Raw genomic sequence first — 21,555 nt, forward strand, 5'->3', positions numbered from 1 at the left:
TGTGTTTTTGTTGTTAGGACATACAAGCACCTGGCCAACACCACCCGTGTTTTTGTTGTTAGGACATACAAGCACCTGGCCACGACCACCCTGTGTTTTTGTTAAGATGTATTTCTATTTGTATCCATCAATATTACGTTCTTATGCTGTACTGTTACACAACTGTCCGTGGTTAGAGGGAGGGTTTGGATTCTGCAAACATGTTTAGCTAACGCTAACAATCTGTATGTATGTGCCTGTCCCAATTCAGGAGTCTGTAATTCAGAGGTTGTTGTTTGTTGCTGTGTTACATATTTGTTTTTCATTCATTTTTTTGTACATTAATTCAGTCGTTAGTTTTCTGATTGGAATTGTTTTACAATTCTGATTTCGGGGGCCTTTCAAAGCTGACTATGGGGATGGGCTTTGCTCATTATTGGAGGTAGTTCAGTAACCTATAACTGCTAAATTCTTGTGACGAGTTGTCTCATTGGCAATCATACAAAATCTTCTTCTTTTTTTATATTAACAGATTAATTGAAATTCAAATGCATTAAGTTTGTGCTTCTATTGGAAGCAGGTCAATTGTCAATACTTTTTTCTTGGTATATTTTTCGTTCTTTAAATGAAAAAGAAAAACCAGTTCTAAATATATCTTTTTTATTTTGAATTTTTTAAAGGTTTCATGTGACCTTGTTCTACATAATAAACAGATGTTTTGTGTTTTGGCTACAAACAATAACTTAATATACAGAACATAAAATTATATGCCCTAAAAATAAAGCAAAAAATGTATTTACAAATTGAAAATGTTTTGATAATACCAAATACAAATTTTTTATAGAATTCTATCTTAACTCCTTTTTCTGAATAGAACCTGCTTGAGTAATTTTAAAATAAAAACAGTATGGTATATTCCTTTATGAAAAATTCAAGCTTGACTACAAAATTTGATCTGTACGGCTTATAGAGTAACTGGAATAAAAAGTCCCATTACATAGATTCTTTTTGTTTCTATAAATTTAAATCTATTTTTGTTCATGAAGAAATTTCACTGAGAAAAATCAGCATAAAAATTAGCACTCTATAATTAGTAACTATTAACAGAAAATATATAAACTTCTCACTCAAAACTCCTCCAGCTTTATGTTTTTAAAACAATTTTTTAACAAATATCTTTACAAAAATATCAAAATAAACAAAGTAAACAAAATGGACAAGCTACCAATAGCCATGATGTTGTGCACAATGGAATGATTTGTTAAATGCGTATTGTTCAAGAGATCATGTGGTACAAGGAGAAAATGAAAATTATCAGTAGTTGTCAAAAAAGAAAAAAAAAACAAAAACAAAATTAAAAATATAAATTGCTTCATCAGAAAAAAAAATTGTTAAAGCCTGTAAGACACAGAATTGTTCACCTACTATGGCAAGTTTTTTTTTAATAAAAATCTTGACTACCAATGAGGGCCTTGCACAGTAAGTAAGCGGCTTAAAGCCTCTATCCATTAAATTGAAAACTGTTTCTGTAAGATTTTAAACAGAGAATGCGGCTTTGGATGCTTTTAAAATTCCATTAAAAAAAAGTAAGGTTGCCTGTGAGGCATTATAAAAATAAACTATAAAGTTATTCAATTGGATTACTGACAAACCATAATTTTATAGACATTCCAAGCCCCAAGTATAAAATTAGGCCAAAAGTATGTTACCATCATTCAAATCTTAAAAAGCATTCACTCAATATTCAAATCAAGTGAAACAAAACCACTATTTTGCATAATTTACCCCATGTTTTTTTAAAAGGTTGTCGAAATTGGTTGATTGTTTTCTAATTTAATTTAATATCAAGAAATTAAAAATCTAATCAAATCAGTCTTAATTGTAAGGAGAAAACATGTTTTCAAATAAAGTAGGAAATGAACAGAATATCCTACTGAAAATAAAAAAAAAAAGACTTTTGTATTTGTGTCCTTTTATTTCCATAATTATTTTACTGAGCAATAACATTTCAATACCTACTAACTCTGCTGTTCACCTTATCATGAAAGTTGAACTATAAACATCTAATTAAAAAAAAAAAGACAAACATAAAAAAGTTAATGAAGTTTTTGCAGCTTTTCTGCTTTGTCTAACACATATAAGTATTTTTGGTCCACATTTTCTGAGATCAAACGGAGCATGATTTAACATGATCTAACATATACTTTTTAAAAGTTCTCAAATCAAATGAAACAGTGGGTTAAAGTTTTAAGTATATTATTATGTTTTAAAACAAAGTTTAAAAGGTGGGAGTTTTAAAATCAAAATATTACATATAAAAATCTAAGGTGGGTACAAATAAAAGTCCATAAAAATCAAATTGTTCATTTTCAATACATACATAGATTGCAAAGCTGATAAAAATCTCACAATAAAATTCTGTAAAATAACAACAAAAACATCTCCTATATACATATTACAATTTTAAATGCACCAATTTGTTTACATATATTTGCTTTAATTTGTGTCATTTATTTCAAATCTCACATCTCCAATAATAACACCTGAATGCATTTATTTCCAAATAAATGCTGAATATCTTGTTGCAAAAGAATTTTACAGGGTAATTTCAAGCTAGATAAGGGGGCATTATTTAGAAAAATATATTTTTTGGGGGTCAAAAGTTGCCTCCCCTTATATGAAAATCTAGTTACTTACTCTTTTTCAAATAAATGTCAATGACAGGAAAATGTGTATGAAGATTTTTTTGAAAATATATACTGGCCTAAATCTAAGTGAGCAATAAATAATACCTATGATTTTGATGGTTTCTGGGACTGAGTATATCAAAATTATTGAAACTTTTTTTTAATACTATCCTGATTATTAACTATATTATTGACTCCAGAAAAAAAAAGCCAGGAGAAAATATAAACTTTTTTGTTATAAAGAATATGGCCAAAATTACAGGTATCATATGACAAAATTAGAGTCAATATTTTCAATGAAAAGGATGAACGTACATATATACAAATTGTTCAATATAACACTTTGATGGCACTTTCCTGTGCTTATAAATGAAATGATAGTTTGTACACATGAGGATGAAAATGGCAGTCAACAATAAAAAAAAATATATATCTTAACAAAAAGTAAAAATTTTAATAAAATGTGAAATACAAAAGTCTTTTTTAATGCAAATTTGTTCAAAGTTTATAAAAAGATGCACAAAATGCAAAGTCCTATATTTCAAGTCTCTTGTTCTATATGTTACCTTACTATCATAAAGGAGAGTAAGTTTTTTCAAAAGAAAAAATATCATGAGTGTCATGGTCAACTTAAACATATATAAGTTATCATTACTTTACCAGACAATACTTATATCTTAATGAAATACAAAATAAATGCATGTATAAATTTGATTCTCTCTCTCACAATAGAGAAAGAGAGACAGAGAGAAAATGAAATAAAAACAATAAAATGACTCATAATGTTATAAAAATACAGGTGGTTGTGTAAGTGTCGTCCGTACATTTTGGTCTGGACTGGAGATGCCCTCCGACCAATCAGAATGAGCTGAATGAGGCGATGAACTTGACCACTGTCCAGGTGAATCTGGTGATGGTGTGAGATAATGATCTGGTAGCACTGGTTGATGAATCATCTGTGGCGGTGAGCCCATACTGTGTGTTGATGGAGGAGTAGGGAATTGTTCTAAGTACATTTGTTGTTGAGGGGTTGAATGTTTTTGCATCCCTCGGCCAAATGTTGTGAATGGCATGGGTTCACTATGATTTTTATTCTGAAATGAACACGTTAAATCAGTCTGTTTGTTAGGTGGACTTCCATTTGCACGTTGTTGTTGCGCTCGTTGCTGCATTGCCTGAATATGAGTAGGTGACGTTGGCAAGTTTTTGGGTGGTTTTGATGGGGATATTTTGCCAAGGGGACTAGGATTAGATGGGTTGTTTTGTGGTGGTGTTGGAATATTTGATGGCTGAGAATGTTGTGGATTCATTTGTGAATTTTGATGTCCTTGATGCCACAGAGCATACTCTTGATCCATAATAGTTTTATCATAACAATTCCGAAGGTCTCTATAATTACTATCATTATGATTCTGAATGTCTAGCACTTGATTCATTGCACAGTTTTTCTGCAGTTCTTCAATTGACTGCTGTAAAGTCTGTTGCTGTAAGAAGTTTTGTCCATTACCATACATGCTGTCGTATGGTGGAGGAGTACGCTCATAATCCAAAGGAGACGGAATTGAATTTCCTGGTGAGACAGTAGATCCAATAGATCCCTCACTGATTTGAGAATGGGCATTTCCTTTAGAAGATTTCTTCTTAGATTTAGTCCTTTTTTGATGTACACCATTCATTAATGCTCCATTATGTGTAAGTGGAGTTCCAAGTCCATTGTTGTGCTTAGATTTCTTTTGCTTCATTTTTGAAGGTTTTTGCTGCATAAAGTGCAAGCCATTTGGTGATGTAGGTAATGACATGGGACTACTGATGCAGTACTCGTCTAATAATTGTAAGATATCCCCATGCATCCTTTCACTTGCTATATCACGTGGTAACCTATCCATGTGGTCAGTTATATCACGATTGGCATAATGTTCAAGTAAAATTTTAGCAGATTCGAAGGCTCCTTCACGTGCTGCTAAAAATAAAGGTGTCTCATCCTGAAATAAAAAAAAGAATTGTTAGTTTTGTTTTATCAATATCAGATTTGATAAAAGATTTAAATGCTATAGAGAGGTTAACATCTATTTTATGACTTACCCCACAAAAGTAAACATGTTTTTTTTTGTATAAGTTTTCTATAAATATAGTGATTGTAATACTTGCATTCACAAAATAAAATTGAACATTTTCTTCAATGCTCAAAAGAATAAAAATAACTGCCATTTTGTACATTAGTGTACATTGTAAATCTTATTATATTGTAATATATTACTTGAATAATTGCTATGCCACTCAAGTTTCACTCCTTTAAGTTGTAATATTGAATAATACATGTATTCAAAAGTTATTGCTCTTTTGCTGTTAGTGATTTTCCTTCTTTTTGTAAACTTTGCTCGTGTAAAGTGTTTTAGTTTGTAGTAATTCTGTACTAGAAATACTGATGGTGTCCTTTAGCTCTTAAATTTCTTTTCAATATCATTTTATGTTGAATGTAATTGTAATGACATCGTAAACCACTAGAATAGTATAACTGCTAAATTCTTTTCCTATCTATCTGTGTTTGCTTCAGACTTATTTAGAGTGAGTTATACCTTAAGGTCTTGTGCATCCCTGTTAGCTCCGTGCTGTAACAACACCTGTGCCGCAGTGAAGTTGTTGACAGCTGACGCCCAATGTAAACCGGTTTTACCTGTATTAAAAAAAACATTATGTAATGTTATGTTATATATACCAAGGCCTTAGCTTAATTTACATTAATATTTTGTATTTTAAAGAAGTTTAACATCTACATGTTTAGAACATTTTGTAATTAATCAGTAAACAGAACTAATACTATTCACTCCAGCTCAGTATCTTGTCTTTTCATGTTTCAACTTTCAGTATAGTGGCTTATATATCAGATTTTATAAATAGTGTAGTTGGATTTGATCTCCTCATTTGCTATGAAGTTATACAAATAAGTATGGTGTATTTGTAAGAATTTAATTTATCAAGAATAATTATTTCCTTTGTTTTTTGTGAATTGACTAGGATTTTATCAATTATTTTATTTCATCTTATGTACTTGTGTATTCTCCAGACATATTCATATCAATAATTTATTAAAACAGTATCCAGACCTTTTTTTTTTTTTGTGATTTTACAATTTAACTTTTGTTTTGTTTATATATAAGTATTTCTATCGATATTCCAAAAAATATTTTACCGTATTCATCTGCAGAATTGATATCAGCATCAGCACCGATTAAATCTTCCACCATCCCTTCTACAGCTAAACGAGCTGCCATTATCAAGGGTGTGGCACCATCCTCCATTCTTGCATTCAAATTAGTACTTCTGTTTCTTAATAAAATCTGCCAATAGAGAATTTTTTGGGATCAAATTCAATAATCATTCATGTAAAATTTTGCTAACATAATAAACCTGTAAGAATGTTTATCAACAACGACAACCACTTATACCATAATTTTTTCTTCAGTAAATCAAAATTTCATTTCTTGCTACAATTGTATGTTTATCAATATTTGTCATAGGACACATAATCTAACCATTGAGACTGTGTAGTCAGGTATTTGTGTACTTTATTTTCTTTTGTTGTCAGTATGCTGTCTTAATTATTTTTCCTCCAAAAATACTACAAAATGTATGGCTTATTCCATATTCAAATATTGACAAACATTGAAGAGTTGTCTCATTGGCAATCATATCACATCTTCTTTTTTATATACACATCAGTGTTTTAACAGATTCATGTACATTTTGACAAAATAATTCTTTTAAAATTTTACAGACTATACAATTTCGATTTACAATGGGTTACATCCTTGAATAATTTAATCTATAAAAAGGATCTTACCTGGAAAACCCCTTGTGCATCAGCAGCCACTGCAGAATGTAGAGGTGTTCTACCTTGAATATCTGGCTGATTAGGGTCAGCTCCAGCATCTAACAATATCTTAGCAGCATCAGATCTGGCATATCTAGATGCCAAATGTAAAGCTGTTTCTCCAGTCCTGTCTGTAGCAAGGTCCACTGAAGCACCTTGTGTCAACAATGCCTGTATGTAATCTGCACAGTTTTCTGAATCTCTACTGTCAGAAGATCCTGATCCACCAGATCCACTGGATTCGTTATCTCCAACATCATATCCTCCCCCACGGAAAGCTGCCAACATGAGAGGCGTGAAGCCATCGGGTCCTCGTACATCTATATCCCTAACTCTAGTGTGATCACAGTCATCAGGAGGAGTCAAAGCAAGCATTGAATCATTTGGAATGTTAGCTGCTGTTAGATGCTGCTGTGTCCATTGTCTCTGGTCTTTATCCCCATCTAAATTCTGTTCTAAAACTTCACAATCTTGCTCCATCTGAAATATTGAGTATTTAGTATTTCAATGTTTTAACAACAAAGTAAAATCAATGAAGTCATTTCTCAGTAGAATATTAGAATATGAATAGCAGAGTTGAAAAAATACACCAAATCAAATAGTTTTCAACTGAAATGACCTTTTTGGAGAAAAACACAAAAAATTGGTTAAGATTGATAGATCCTTGTTTAAATTAAGATCCGAGTATCTTTAATTAATAAACACTTAAAAATTGAGTATAATTTTAATCCTAACAGCAGATTATTTTATTATATCACCTTTATACAATCTATATTTCTTCACTGATCTAAATTGAACTATATCCTATAATATATTACCTTTATTCGTTTGGCCTTTGATTCATCCTCCTCATCATTCCATGGTGGAGTTGTTGCACCAGTCAAACCATCAAATTGTGGCATATTACCTTTCCTACAAATAAACAAATATTGGTTATAACTGCTGTATCAAATTCAATAAGTACAGCTAACATTCATCCTTTTCTTTCTTTCATTTTTTCAAACAAGTACATCTTCTTTTTTATATTGTCTTGAAATGTAAGTTTACAAATAAAACCCTTTTAAAATGATCAAACTGTAATAGGTTGAAAAACAGTTTGCCTGCTGAAAAAATATCAAATATAAAAATTCTTACTTTTCTTCACCATCTGGAACTCGTCTCTTTGATGCTCTGGGTCCAGGAGCCTTAGAACTATTATTGTTGGAGAAGAATCCTTCAGGGAACCAGGTAATGCCTCGTGCCACCTTCTTTCTGGACAAAACAACAATTACCAGTATGGCTAAGACCAGAATACCACCACATGCAACAACAATGTACATTGTTTGGTATGATGAAGATTCAGTTGTACCAGGACCATCTACATTTTCTGAAATAGTAAACAATCAATAAATATAAAGAAGATCAAAAGCTAGTACATGTCACAGAAAAAAATATGTTCTATACATATATTTACTACTGCAGAAATATTGTTTATTATTCAAATAACTATCAGGTGATATGGTGGGATTGCAAATGATGTAACTATCAACAATAGATTCAGGAATAAAAAATTTAACTTTTCACTGTACAACCTTCAACAATGATCAAAACCATACTTTGTATTTAAGATTTTTAAGATGTATTGATCATTCATAAAAGATGTCAACAGGACAATCTACCATAATCATGTCAATATTAATTTTAGCATGACTCTGTAACTTTTTAGACTTACCACTTGAAACTCTACTGATTGTTGGACCCCCATGTGACCAGGATTGGTTCTTTTGAGCTGCTATAATCTGTACTGCTGATTCTATTTTAGTTAAGCACTTCATTGAAGGATTGGTTCTACACTGGCTACTGTCTAATTCAAGATGTACTTCAATTCTGTCAAACAAAAAACAACGATTATGCTTTGTGAAACGAACAAATTGTACTATATCTTTACCAATCAATAATAACAGGAGTTCACCCTTATCTTTTAACCTCGTTTTTGGGATACTTTCTTCAGGTTTCATTTAGAAAGTGGTTCCCATTTTGGACTTTCTATCACAGAGTCATTATACTGTAAATTCAAATAATATTGTATGAATCTCTGATGAACAACTAGAATTTGAGGAATTATATAATTTATATCATATAGTAACAGGACATTACATGTACTAACAAAACTCTAATATAAGTTGTAATAAATTCAGTAAAACATTCTGCCATACATTTAGCATAGATTGAATCATTGCAATAATAAAAGTAAAGTAACTGTTAGTTGACTTTTAGTCCTCTAATTAGACACTTTGATAGATTTTTTAAATTATTGATAAAAGTTAAATAGTGAAACCTCTCCTTCATTCTAGATTACATTTACTGTAAAATCTCATATTCATAGTATAAACAAGAAAAGTACATGTATTTAGAAACAAGATTTCAATAAAAAATCCAATATTTAAATACTTTTTTTTTTAAATTGATATTCGTAAGCATTTGTGTTACATCATGTCTGTTCTTTATTTGAGTTTAAACGTTGGACTATAAAACAATATTTACCCTTCAGTCTGAACTATCTCTCTTTTGATCCTGTTGATAATGGATCTCTTCTCTCTATGGAGACCATTAGAAGACCAAGGTTTTATAATAAAATTTCCATTAGCATCCTTCTTTATCTTGATCACAACATTCAACAACAGGCCCATGTTACGTAGGAATTCATTGGCATTTATCAGAAAATTGTCTTTAGTAGACATCATGAATATCACCATTGTGCCTTTTAAGTTGTTCATTGGAGTAGGATTATTACAATCGTTGCCGTCCCAGTTACACGGAGCATTATTACATCCCTGATCACAGTGACCATTGCCATAGTTCTCCTCACAGTAGGACTTAAAGTTGGGGTTACAGGTGGGATTACCCATACAATCATTGCCATCAAACAAACAGTCCTCAGAGTTACAGGCCTCGTCACATTTACCATCCTGGAACACTTCAGAGCAGTAGACACCATTTATTGGGGCCAGACAGTCCTTCCAGAGGTCTTTAACACCAAGGGAACAGTCTCCTCCGTCATACTGACAAGCCATGTAGTTACAATTAGACTGAAATTAAAGTGTTTATGGTTAAGTATGGGTTTATAATCATCATGATTATTAACATTTGTAATAATGACATTGTTCAGTGTGCCTTTGCATCCATGTCCAAAACACAGTAAACTGCTATCAATATTGAAACAGGCATGTTATAATTTAATTTGAGAAAATTCATCACTCTAATTATCATTCTACACATATTTGAACATATCAGATGAAAAAGTAAATTTGTTTTTTGTGGTGGATAAGATGACCATGATAACAGTATTAAGTATAATCTAAATATACAAGATTTGCCACAAGAAATGTTCTACCAGTGATTTTAGACTTATTTTATCACAAAAATGTCTGCGTTGGTATTCAGTCTTTCTACATACTATTGGACCTGTAAACTAATATAAACTTACATCACATTTGCCATCACCTGCTACAGAGGAGCAGCCTCCATCATTACAGTAAACTTGTTTGGGATCAATCACAGGTGGGCTGACTGTGGCTTTTCCTAATCCAGGGTTAGCATTCAGGTCAAATACCTCACAATTGACACCAGTAGAATACCTCGGACACCAACATTCATAGGACCCTGAAATATGCCCAGAACGAGCTTAATAACTTTCTCATTTTTCAAAATTAACTGGAATATTTATTTGAACAATTTGAAATTTGACCTTAAAAATATTTGAATAATGTAGTGTTCATAAAATGTTTATGACATCTGCAATAAGTGACTTGAATTTTTATATATGACATCAACAATTTTAACTATCATAAACAAATCAAGAAAGTTATTTACTTTTTAGTGAAAGCAACAGTTGTTATAAAGTTATTATTTTACACATGTAAAGATAGAAGTTTCATACCGTTTCAACTTTTTGCATGTTTTAAATTTTTACAATGAAACTGTAACACTCATTTATTGTGATTTTAATATCATATTGATTGTATTCTAACTTCTTTTCACTTTTATGATGCATTCTAAACTTCTGATCCTTTTATCATTTTAGTCTCCCCCACCCCGAAAAAAAGAATAACTACATAAACACAAAGAACTGAAGATCAACAAAGACCCCTTTGACATGTGTGCTATATTTACCCATCCCTTATAACAGACAAAGATAGTACATGGTAATTACCTGGTTTATCAATACAGGATCCTCCATATCTACAAGGATTGGACTCACACTCTTTAACAACATCGTACTGACAGAATTCACCTTCTGTACCAGGCAAACATATACAATTGAAACCAGAGCCATAATTCTCACATCTTGCATTGTTGTAACAACTGTTTGGTGTACAGAAATCTGAGATAATTCCACAGTTGGGTCCACTAAATCCTGACCTACACGTACAGACATGAGATGTTTTCCCATTAGAACAGGATCCTCCATTTAAGCATGGATTGGTTTGACAATAATTGACAGCAGTACTACAATTCTCTCCAATCCATCCTGGGTTACATTCACATTTATAAGTATTGTCCAGCTGAACACATGCTCTTGTACCTCCTGGATTACACGGTTTGTAGATGACACATTCATTGATGTCTCCCTCACACTGATCTCCAACAAAGCCAGGTTTACACTGACATTCAAACCCTCCGACTTTGTCAATACAAGTACCTCCATGATGACATGCTCCACTGTAGCAATCTTGTTGGTTCACCTCACAAAAATATCCATTAGTTCCAGGAGGACATAGACATGCAAATTTATTGACCAGGTCAATGCAAGTTCCGCCATTGTTACAAGATTGGTTCTGACAATCGTCCACATTGATATCACAATTCGTTCCTTGAAATCCTAACTTACAAGTACACTGGTAATATCCATCGAAATCCTGACAAGTAGCTTCATTCTGGCAAGGTGCTGAGGCACACTCATTGATAACAATATCACAGTAACTGCCTTCATATCCTGCTTTACAATCACAAACATGGTGATCAGCTGTGTTACGACAAGTTCCACTATTTTGACATAACTGACTGACTTGAAGCCCCCTATTTTGTGCTGCAGCTTCACATGTCATTCTACTGATGTCACAGGCTTTACCAGTATAACCAAGGGCACAAGTACACTCAAAGACATTTGCATTCTGCATACATGTTCCCCGATTCTTACATGGATTAGTCTCGCACCAGTCGAAAAACTCCTGAAATGTAAATAATTTATGAATGGATACATCAACTGCTCTTTATACCCTTTCTAAAATATTTTTATGTGATGAATTTTATCAAAATAAAAATTCTTTAAATAAAGAAAACAGGATAAAGACCACATGATAAGATATAATCTGATGCCTATTTATTAAATAGTTTAATTTAAAATACACATTTTTATAAGTCTGCAGAATTTGATTGCAACATAAATTCTCATAAAATTATTGTTCAAAGACTGTGTTTCATTGTTTAAAATGTTGATAAATCGCAAGGGCTGTTGTTTGTATGGAACTCTAAAAATGGGATAGTAATCCTAACATTTAAAATGCATTTTCATTTTCAACATCAAGAACCCCAACCTTCTGGTATTTAATAGTTTATTGGAAAAGCCTTTAATATTGTATGAATTTGATTTTATTTCATACATACATGTATGTAGTTAGATAAACCATTAATAATAAACTTATTCTTATCACAGCCTTTAACCTAAATAGAATTAAGAGATATTTTCTCTTCCTTTCATCGTTAATTATCAATATACATTGATATTTCTATATTCTAGAATATATATTACCTCACAGCGAGGTCCAGTGAAGCCATAAGGACAAACACATTCCCATGAAGACTGTTTGTTAGAACAAGTCGCTCCATTCATACATGGATTACTATCACATGGATGTATCTTCGTCTGACAGTTTGCTCCTGTGTAACCATTTGGACAGACACACTTATAATAGTTCTCTTTGTCTATACATGTACCTCCATTTAAACACGATCTAGAAACAAAACAAGTTTGGGTCAAAATCTGCATTAACTTATTTTCTGCTGGAAGTGTTAATTTATACAGTATAATAATTTACATTGTAAAAATAAGCTAAGTAACTTCCTTGATTGGTAAATAGTGGGTGCTTCAACATCAAGTAGCAAATCCTTCATACATATTCAAGGTCATACTGTAATCAAATTTACTTTTGTATTACTTGAGTTCAGCCCTTTTTTACTGATTTTGTTTTTGTTCTAATTTGTTAATATTCATATTAGAGAAGAGTCAAGTCTGGCAAATATGCAAAGATTTATATTTATGTTATTTTTCGATTTCTTGATGTCATACTAGTAAATTGCTCAAAATATTTATTGGTTTTAAATATATAATAATTACCAGATTTAACAAAAGATTGGCCTTTATTGACTTCAAGTACAGTGAATTACATTTTACCAAAAAATAAACTTACGAAAGTGTACAGTCATTATCATCATTCTGACAATCCTTCCCGCTGTAACCAGGACGACAAGTACAGGTATATGAATTGACATAGTCTGTACACACAGCTCCATTCCTACATGGGTTGGATGCACATTCATTGATGTCGTTTTGACAATGTTTACCACCAAAGCCTCCAACACAAACACATGTGTAATCATTAATGCCATCAAAACATGTGCCTCCATTTTGACAAGGATTAGGATCACAGTCGTCGTGGTTGACTTCACAGTATTTTCCTTCATAACCAGGAAGGCAAGAACAGTTGAAGGAACCATAGGTGTTATGACAGCTCCCACCGTTGTGACAAATCTTTGGCTGGGAACACTCATTATAATCAATATCACAATGTCGTCCTAAAATAAAACATTTAATTTGTATATCAGTTGTTCCTGTATTAAATTCTGTCTAATCAAATATCATTCATACAAATATGGAAGACATAGAGTTCTGAAATAACCTGTGTTTTCTATGCTCATGAAATATTTGGAAAGTCAAATGCATAAAAAATCATACAAGCTTAAAAGTAAAATGACTTACTAAGAGAAACAAATTGACTAATGTCAACATTTACTTATGCAGTTGCAACCTTTACTCATACTTTCAGTATCACTCAAGAGTTTATAGAACAAGTTTATAATTCTTTTAGTGAATAATCAGTCTAATCTTTAAATACAAATAGCAGTTACTTGCCAAATACATGGATGTTTACCTCACATCACTTTTTATTCTTAATACTGAAAGAAATTGGTTTTCCTTGAGAGATTATGACATCATTTTTTTTAAATGACAAAATCTATGCTAGCTACAAACCTGTAAATCCTATCTGACAGTGGCAGTAATAATCCTGATAATTATCAGACACATCACAGTTAGCACTGTTCCTGCAAGGATTGGGAGAACAAGGGTTCATTTCAATGTCACAATTAGAACCACTCCATTGGACCTCACAGTGACAAGTGTATCCATTGGGCATGTCTACACAGCTACCACCATGTTTACAGGGGTTGCTGGCACATTCATCAGTGTTGATCTCACACTGAGTACCTACAAGTAACAAATTGTGATTTAGTTTTTGTCAAGTTATGATATGTTCAGAATATAATTTACGGTTACTGTTACCATCAAAATTAACATGGAACAGTAAATATTAATCTTTTTCCCAGGCAATGAATTGATGGATTGGTTATTGGTTACTTATTGTCCAGTGGCAAATACCTCATACATGTTCCAGATTATCCATGCGAAGGACAATTTCATTATAAAATTATGATTGTAATATTTTACTTTACTGTGGTCTTTTATTAAGATGAATATATGTGGTGGTGTTTAACGACCTTGACTGGCTATACAGCCCTCGCACGGTCGGCTCGGTGCCCGAAGACGTTTGGTGAGCTTTAACATGTTTTTGATGCCGTGGGTCAGGAACAAGTAGTGGAGGTCGCAATATGTAGGCCGCCATCTTGGTTTTGGTGAGTAGATTTTTCTTTGTTTACTATTTTGATGTTTATTTTCACTAACGGCTGCTTTCAGGGCCAGTTTGGTCAGCTTGGCAGCCCGCTAGCCTCGATGATGGAGTACAGGTAGATGATCTCGGACGTAGTTCGAAAGATGACAGGAAGCATTATCAAGACCAAAGCCGTGAGGCAGTGAAATGAAGGTCATATCACCCAACAGCCTAGGATACAGCCCTCGGACGTTAATCGGCATAACACTCCCCATAATACAATGGTTTTGGAGTGCATGTTAACGCGGGTACGCCAACTACTACGTCTATCTGTACGGCATGGATTGGTTTCTGTCATCTTAAGTAGTAAGTCGTTGATATCTAACTGTAAACCCTCATCGAAGATAGCGGGTAAAGGAGAGCTGGCCCAGCACGTCCGTTCAGCTGTAATGACTGAGACGTGGTTGAATTGAATGGATTGATTTTGTATTAAGATGAATTTTGATCTTTTTTGCTTTAATTTTGAGTAAGGGTAGTAAACCCAGTCTAATCTTACCTGTAAATCCAGGTAAACAGCTGCATTCATATCTTCCTACAAGGTTTCTACAGGTGCCACCATGTTGACAAGGATTAGATTGACATTCGTCAGCTAACATCTCACAACGACTACCTGTGTATCCAACTGTACAGTCACAATCAAACCTGTAAAAATATATAAAACAACTGTAGATTCATATTATTCTCTTGGTTTTGTTTTCAGGATATAGTGAGAATATCATTCCTTTTTTCAAAGCAAAGAAGATTAAATATTTTGTTAATCAATTAACTTTGTGTTTTTTTACCTTATGATTTTTCACTCTAAATGTAAACTTAACATCTGCACCAATACTTCTTATACAACTATGATATGGCATATAAAATAAAAGGTTTTAAGATATTTCTAGTGAAAACAATTCATGCGGTTAAAGAATTTACTGGTAAAGAGAAGTGCTATAGTTATCTCCTTACCTGTTTACACCATCACGACAAGAACCACCATTCAAACATGGATTACTAACACAATCGTTGATGTTGGAGATACAGTTGGCATCATAATAACCAGACGGACAGTCACACTTGTACGCATTCACCATGTCCATACAAACTCCTCCATTCTGGCATGGTGATGACGCACATTCATCTATGTTTATTGAACAATTGCGACCTACAAAATAACAACTTTGTAAATATTTCATTGACTTCAAGTTGACTTGATTGATTAAACATATACTATTTCCTTTTCTGTTACATACAATCTGACATACAAAATTTCTTCACAACTTATAAATACATGTTTGTCATAGTTAGTAACAGATTCAGGTGGGGGCCTATGTCCAACCTTGTTTTGTTGGCGTAAAATCGCAATAAAAATTCAACTTGCAAAACTCATCATTAGATTACATTATTTTCAAATTTTTGTAAGTATATAATTCTAATGGAGTCAAACCAAACTCCACCTACCAATATATCCAGGTTTACATTTACAGGTGTAGTTGTTTATTCCATCTTCACATGTCGCTCCATTCAAACATGGATTATTGATGCAATCATTAGCATTCGTTTCACAGTTCTTCCCTGTAAAATATAAATAGTTTTCTATGTAACAGAGAACAATTTATATACATAATTCAATTAGGGGAAAAAAAATGTCTACTCAAACATATTTAGAAGGCAGGAAAATTTTGTTTTCATTTCTATGGCATGTAAATGATTATTTGCTCTACAAAATGATAGAGTTATCCTTCCTTTCCTGAGTATCTGTTTGAAAGCACATTTTTTGTAAAGTAATATTAAAGGCCATCAAATGATATTATATATAGGTACTTTAAATGAAATAAATGAGTTAGTTTATGAAATCAATTCACCTTTAATCTTCTCTTCACAAAATTCACTCAGGTATATCTTTTACCTGTTGATTCACCTTTATAAATACCTCAAATTTTATAATTCATAAAACACTTAAAAATAAAAATAAAATGTAATAATCTTTCCCCAGTCAACTCTTACAGTACATTCACTGGTATAAGATTCAATTTTCTGAACATAACTTTTTAATGTGCATAAATTAAAGAGTTCATTAAAAGTATATTATGACATATCATGGACAGAGATTGACCAATCAGAGAGCTGATGTAAAGCAGATGGCTTCTTTTATGTAAGGTTGCTATGAGAATACTGTACTGTATGACAATTATTTCACCTTTACCTTTACTTAACCATCTGTTGACTTGACCCTCAAGTGTCAACATTAGGAATATAACGGAAAATATATCCTCTGTTACTTACACCTGTCTACAGGTTTACCTCATTTTTAGCTTCTGACCTTAGATTTTCATAATTAAGACTTTCATATTAAGCATTTGACGCATATATGCAGCTGTTCATTGCAAATTGGAGTATCATTTAGTGTAAGGCATACTATTTATATAAGGCTAGGCCATTACTATGTGACCCTTATCATAACTTTAGTTATTCCATTTCCTCTATACACTAACTAAATGTTTCACACCCTAACCAAATGAATACACAACCTCAAATCTAAGGTATGTACACTAAAAAAATCAACAAAAGTTTGAACAAAGGTAACTAGTAATTTCTAAAAGCAAATATTCCTTTAGGCAGTAGTTAATTTGTATCCAATTATTTTTTTCTACGCAAAAGGAGTCTGTTCACACCTTTAAACCTATCTGTATTACAAATGTGGTCCAATGTGGATAATAAAAACTTCAGAGTAGCCTCTAGTCAATTACTAGTTCATTGATACTTACATATAATTATCAACTTTAGAGATAACATTTAAATTTTGATTGTTACCAATTACCACTAAATCTACTTATTTTGAAATAAATTGTTTTCCGGTCTGTGATTATCTTGCCATTTTAGCAACCAAGGTTTAAAAACAAATGTGTGGTTTTGTGTCCATGAATCTCAAATAAAAGTCAACATTTCAACTATTATATATCTATATACAATATAAAAATGGGTTAAACTGCTACAAAATCTTTCTCCATTTATCACCTTCTCTTATTTTTATAAATTTGATATAAGAAAAAAAATAAGGACATGTAGAATAATTTCCCCTTGAGACCAACTACTCAACAAAAGGTTAAGAATGAAAAATATATTCTGAACCCTTATTGTATTCTGAACCCTTATTGCTTACAGTTTTTTTAGTATTGGAACCCTCTTAACAAACTGGCATTCAATCACAAAGACGTTATAACACTTATGATAGAATACTCAATAGTGGTCTATTTTTCTTAATAAAACATCCATAGTGTAGGAAACTAACTATTTCAGACTACAAACAAATAGAATAATTCAAATTATTAAAGATCATTCATAATAAATACAAAATCTACACAAAAATTTACATGATATTTGTATTTCTATCATACTAACCTGATGTTCCAGTCAGACATCGACACTCATATCGTAGCCCATTACTGGTCGTATAACTGAAACAACTGCCTCCATACTGACAAGGTTGGGAATCACAAACATTGATCTGTACCTCACAATGGGTACCAGTATATCCTTGTAAACAGGAACATGTATAGGTACCCAGACCATCAACACATGTACCATTGTGACAATTGATGTTCTGACAATCATTGATGTTCACCTCACAATTATCACCAGTAAAACCTAAAATATAACCAATTTTATTAGCAAAATTTTCTTTTTTCTGACAGACACTAGTTGCAAGGAAATCTGTTCAGTTATATGTGAGTGAGGGTATTGTGTTAGATTCGGATTATGCTTTACTCGTGTGACTGAAAATATCCATTTTCACTTCAAAGGAATTTTATACTTGATTGAAGTTATTTTCAAAATGCTATGAAAGTCTTTTAAATCATCTTTAAAGAAAATCAAAAGCTGAGGTTTACAATGTGAAAATCTGGAATTGTTTAAGGAATTGTTTTTGAAAATTGCTAACTTATGACCAAAGTATGTAAACAAATTACCATTCCTACATCTGCAAACATATGCATAGACATTATCTTCACACGTTGCACCATTGACACATGGAGAATTTTCACATTCATCTATATTCGAGGCACATGTAGAACCAGTAAAACCTACAATAACAACAATGTAATAAGGTCATAATTCTGGGAAAACATTTCAAAAATATATCCTACATTCAAGGCACATGTAAGACCAGTAAAACCTACAAAACAACAATGTAATAAGGTCATAATTCTGGGAAAACATTTCAATAATATATCCTACATTCAAGGCACATGTAGGACCAGTATAACCTTTAAAACAACAAAATAATTAGGTCATAATTCTGGCAAACATTTCAATAATATATCCTATTTCCACTTCACAGCAATTATGTTTGACAAGCTGATTGTTAGTGTCATGAAGGTTCTGAAACAATCATGTCATTCTCACAGCATTTTTCTTTTAATACAGTCAAACCTGGTTTGGGAGACCACTTAAGGGAGAACAAAAAAGATAGGGGTCTTATAATATCAGTTCAAACTATATGAAATGTACTACAGAGGGATCTTAAATTTATTATACACAGGTTTTTGCTTAATACAGGTGGTCTCTAATACCGGTTTGACTGTACTTTCAAACTACTACCATTAAAAGGGAGGATTACACATGTTCATTTCAATACAAATGTATACAATACTTCCAAATCTCTAATATTCTTATTTCAATTATGATACAGTCTACAAGTATTGTATTTCCAAATTACTAAATAGGAAACATGACACCTGAAGCTTATTTAAATAAAGCTTGAATTTCTAAGCAAATCAGAATGTCTGAACCATAGCGTACTGGTCATGACATCCATTTAAAATATTATAATGCATATAATGCAATCAATGCAATTGACGACAAGGTTATACAATAAAAAATCTACATTTTCTCCCCTTCAAAACTAAGAATCAGTAAAAAAGTTTCAAAAAAAATTTAAGAGAAGGTAAAAAATTGTAACAATCTGGTGGTTTTAGCTCAAACAAATTGATTGTTCATGTGAGTAACGTACCTTGTCTGCAAGTACACTTGTATTTGTTGACTTGGTCCTCACAGATCCCATTATTTTGACAGGGGCTACTTTTACACTCATCAATTTCATTCTCACAGTGGATTCCTTCATAGCCTAAAACAGAAAAAGATAGTTTTACACTAAATGATTTTTTGTTCAGGAATTCTTCATATTGTGAGTAGTAAAGCTGGCACATTTAACTGGGCAATGAGGTTTTTTCAAAAGTACATTCACCATGTATATCTTAAGAATTCAAAAGAATAAAGCTTGTTTACGTGTTGTAAGTACATAGATATCTGTATAACACAATACACAGATAGTTAAAAAAAACATCAAATACTACAGCAAACAAAAGAATCATCAGAATATGGTAGCTTCATTGCATTTAAATCCTTGAAACAACTCATTTATTACACTGAAATATCAGATGTCTCCAATGATATCAGGAAGGAAAGATTACAACATAAACAAAACAATAGTACCACATTTAAGAGAATGAGTAGTGTCATGACAAAAATGTTATAATTCTGAAGAAGTAACAAAAGGAATACAGAAGTTGTATATCGTAATAAGGCTTAGTCAAAATACTTTACAGAAATATCTGATATTTCAGATAACCTAATTTTGGGGATGGCTAGGTTAATGGTATAACTGGATATATGATATTTTGGGAGAACTTGAGTTTCAGACAAGTCTAGATTGGACAGAAAGTTAAGATTTAAATAACAACTAGATGAAGTAATATTGAATATATATGTTTTTGAGCAAAAATAACTTTAAATGTTTTTACATAGAATAGGAAATTGGAACTGATTTCCATGTAACAAGTCACGGCCTCATCTTAAATTGTTGGTTGGTACTTATGTATTTGGTACAAATGCCTGGAATCTGTGGTCTCAGTCAAATGGGATGGGGATCGCAGAGAGCTCTGGAACAAGGCTACTTGAATAGATTTAACACATATAGGCCAATTTCAATAGATATAAGAAGATGTGGTACATTTATTAGTGCCAATGAGACAACTCTCAATTCAAGTTCTTTTTAATGAACAAGTTTGTGTGCATGAATGAGGTCATTGAAAGGTTGAATTTTTCTGTGATTTAAAACAAAAGATTTGTGACATCTGAACTGTATGGGAAAATCTATGAATTTGATAGTTGTCTTTTGGGAAAACCTGTTAGATATATTATTTTTATTCAGTACACAGTACTGTTGCCAAATTTAGACTCTCTTGTCAGTAGAATCAAGAAATTGTATATAGTTAACACATTTAGAATAGACTTTTTTCTTGTTAAATTTGAAGTTGTAAAAATTTACATAAAAATATAAATAGTAGTTTAAATGCATTTTTACCAAATTAGAAATACATGTATTTCATAGTATAGGTTCGTGAGAAAGGCCACAAAAATCAAGTTCATCATGTATATTTAAATATTTGTTTACCGGGTACATGTTTACCCATCATAAAGTTTTGCAAAAATTAATGTTGTCATGTTCAAAAGACATAATTCAAAGAATTTGCTATCCTGAACTAATTGGACACATAAAAATTATCAAAAAACTTCATTTACACATATATTTTTTTATCTTTAATACAAAATGGTTGACATTCAAATTTCTGTTTGATTACTCTAACTTAAAGGTTTTTATTACTTTATTTCTTTGAATGAAGGATCCAATTAATTTTTTACCACTTTAATATAAATCATTCTGTAATATGAAATAGTAAATTTAAATTTCATTTATCACTATGTCGTTAAAGTATCAATGTAGCTAAAATAATTTTCAGACAAACATTCTTGAATACATAATTTTGAGAAACCTCAGTTTAATTCTTTGACATATATTTTTCTTATTAGAAGAAGTTTTTTGGTAGCAACCATATAATTATTTTGACTGTAGATGTTATCTCAAAAGACTTAAGTAACAATTTTATCATTTTGTAGGCCGTGGGAAGAAAACAGAGACTGTTAAGTTTTCCATATGGCTTGTCACCTTCAGAGATGAGAAAAATAACACATAGCAACTTTAACTGATACCATT

At 31.8% G+C, this 21,555-nt stretch overlaps 1 protein-coding gene across 4 annotated transcripts in view; it reads right to left on the minus strand.

Moving 5' to 3' along the window:
- Positions 1-1,919: 1,919 nt before the first annotated feature.
- The window catches only part of LOC139512687 (neurogenic locus Notch protein-like), a 66,894-nt gene continuing 47,258 nt past the window's right edge, over positions 1,920-21,555 (minus strand). For all 4 annotated transcript variants that reach the window (XM_071300490.1, XM_071300491.1, XM_071300494.1 and 1 more), the window contains 19 exons: positions 19,513-19,626; positions 18,470-18,583; positions 17,904-18,149; positions 15,963-16,076; positions 15,471-15,666; positions 15,019-15,164; positions 13,829-14,062; positions 12,987-13,371; positions 12,329-12,530; positions 10,730-11,747; positions 10,004-10,179; positions 9,061-9,605; positions 8,249-8,403; positions 7,672-7,903; positions 7,356-7,449; positions 6,508-7,017; positions 5,857-6,004; positions 5,243-5,340; positions 1,920-4,648 (listed from right to left, as the gene is read on the minus strand). In XM_071300490.1, coding sequence (XP_071156591.1) covers positions 3,452-4,648; positions 5,243-5,340; positions 5,857-6,004; positions 6,508-7,017; positions 7,356-7,449; positions 7,672-7,903; positions 8,249-8,403; positions 9,061-9,605; positions 10,004-10,179; positions 10,730-11,747; positions 12,329-12,530; positions 12,987-13,371; positions 13,829-14,062; positions 15,019-15,164; positions 15,471-15,666; positions 15,963-16,076; positions 17,904-18,149; positions 18,470-18,583; positions 19,513-19,626 — 5,924 coding nt within the window. In that variant the 3' untranslated portion in view covers positions 1,920-3,451. The remainder of the gene's footprint in view (positions 4,649-5,242; positions 5,341-5,856; positions 6,005-6,507; positions 7,018-7,355; positions 7,450-7,671; positions 7,904-8,248; positions 8,404-9,060; positions 9,606-10,003; positions 10,180-10,729; positions 11,748-12,328; positions 12,531-12,986; positions 13,372-13,828; positions 14,063-15,018; positions 15,165-15,470; positions 15,667-15,962; positions 16,077-17,903; positions 18,150-18,469; positions 18,584-19,512; positions 19,627-21,555) is intronic.

The sequence above is a fragment of the Mytilus edulis genome, chromosome 2, assembly GCF_963676685.1.
Source record: "Mytilus edulis chromosome 2, xbMytEdul2.2, whole genome shotgun sequence".
Lineage (NCBI taxonomy): Eukaryota > Metazoa > Mollusca > Bivalvia > Mytilida > Mytilidae > Mytilus > Mytilus edulis.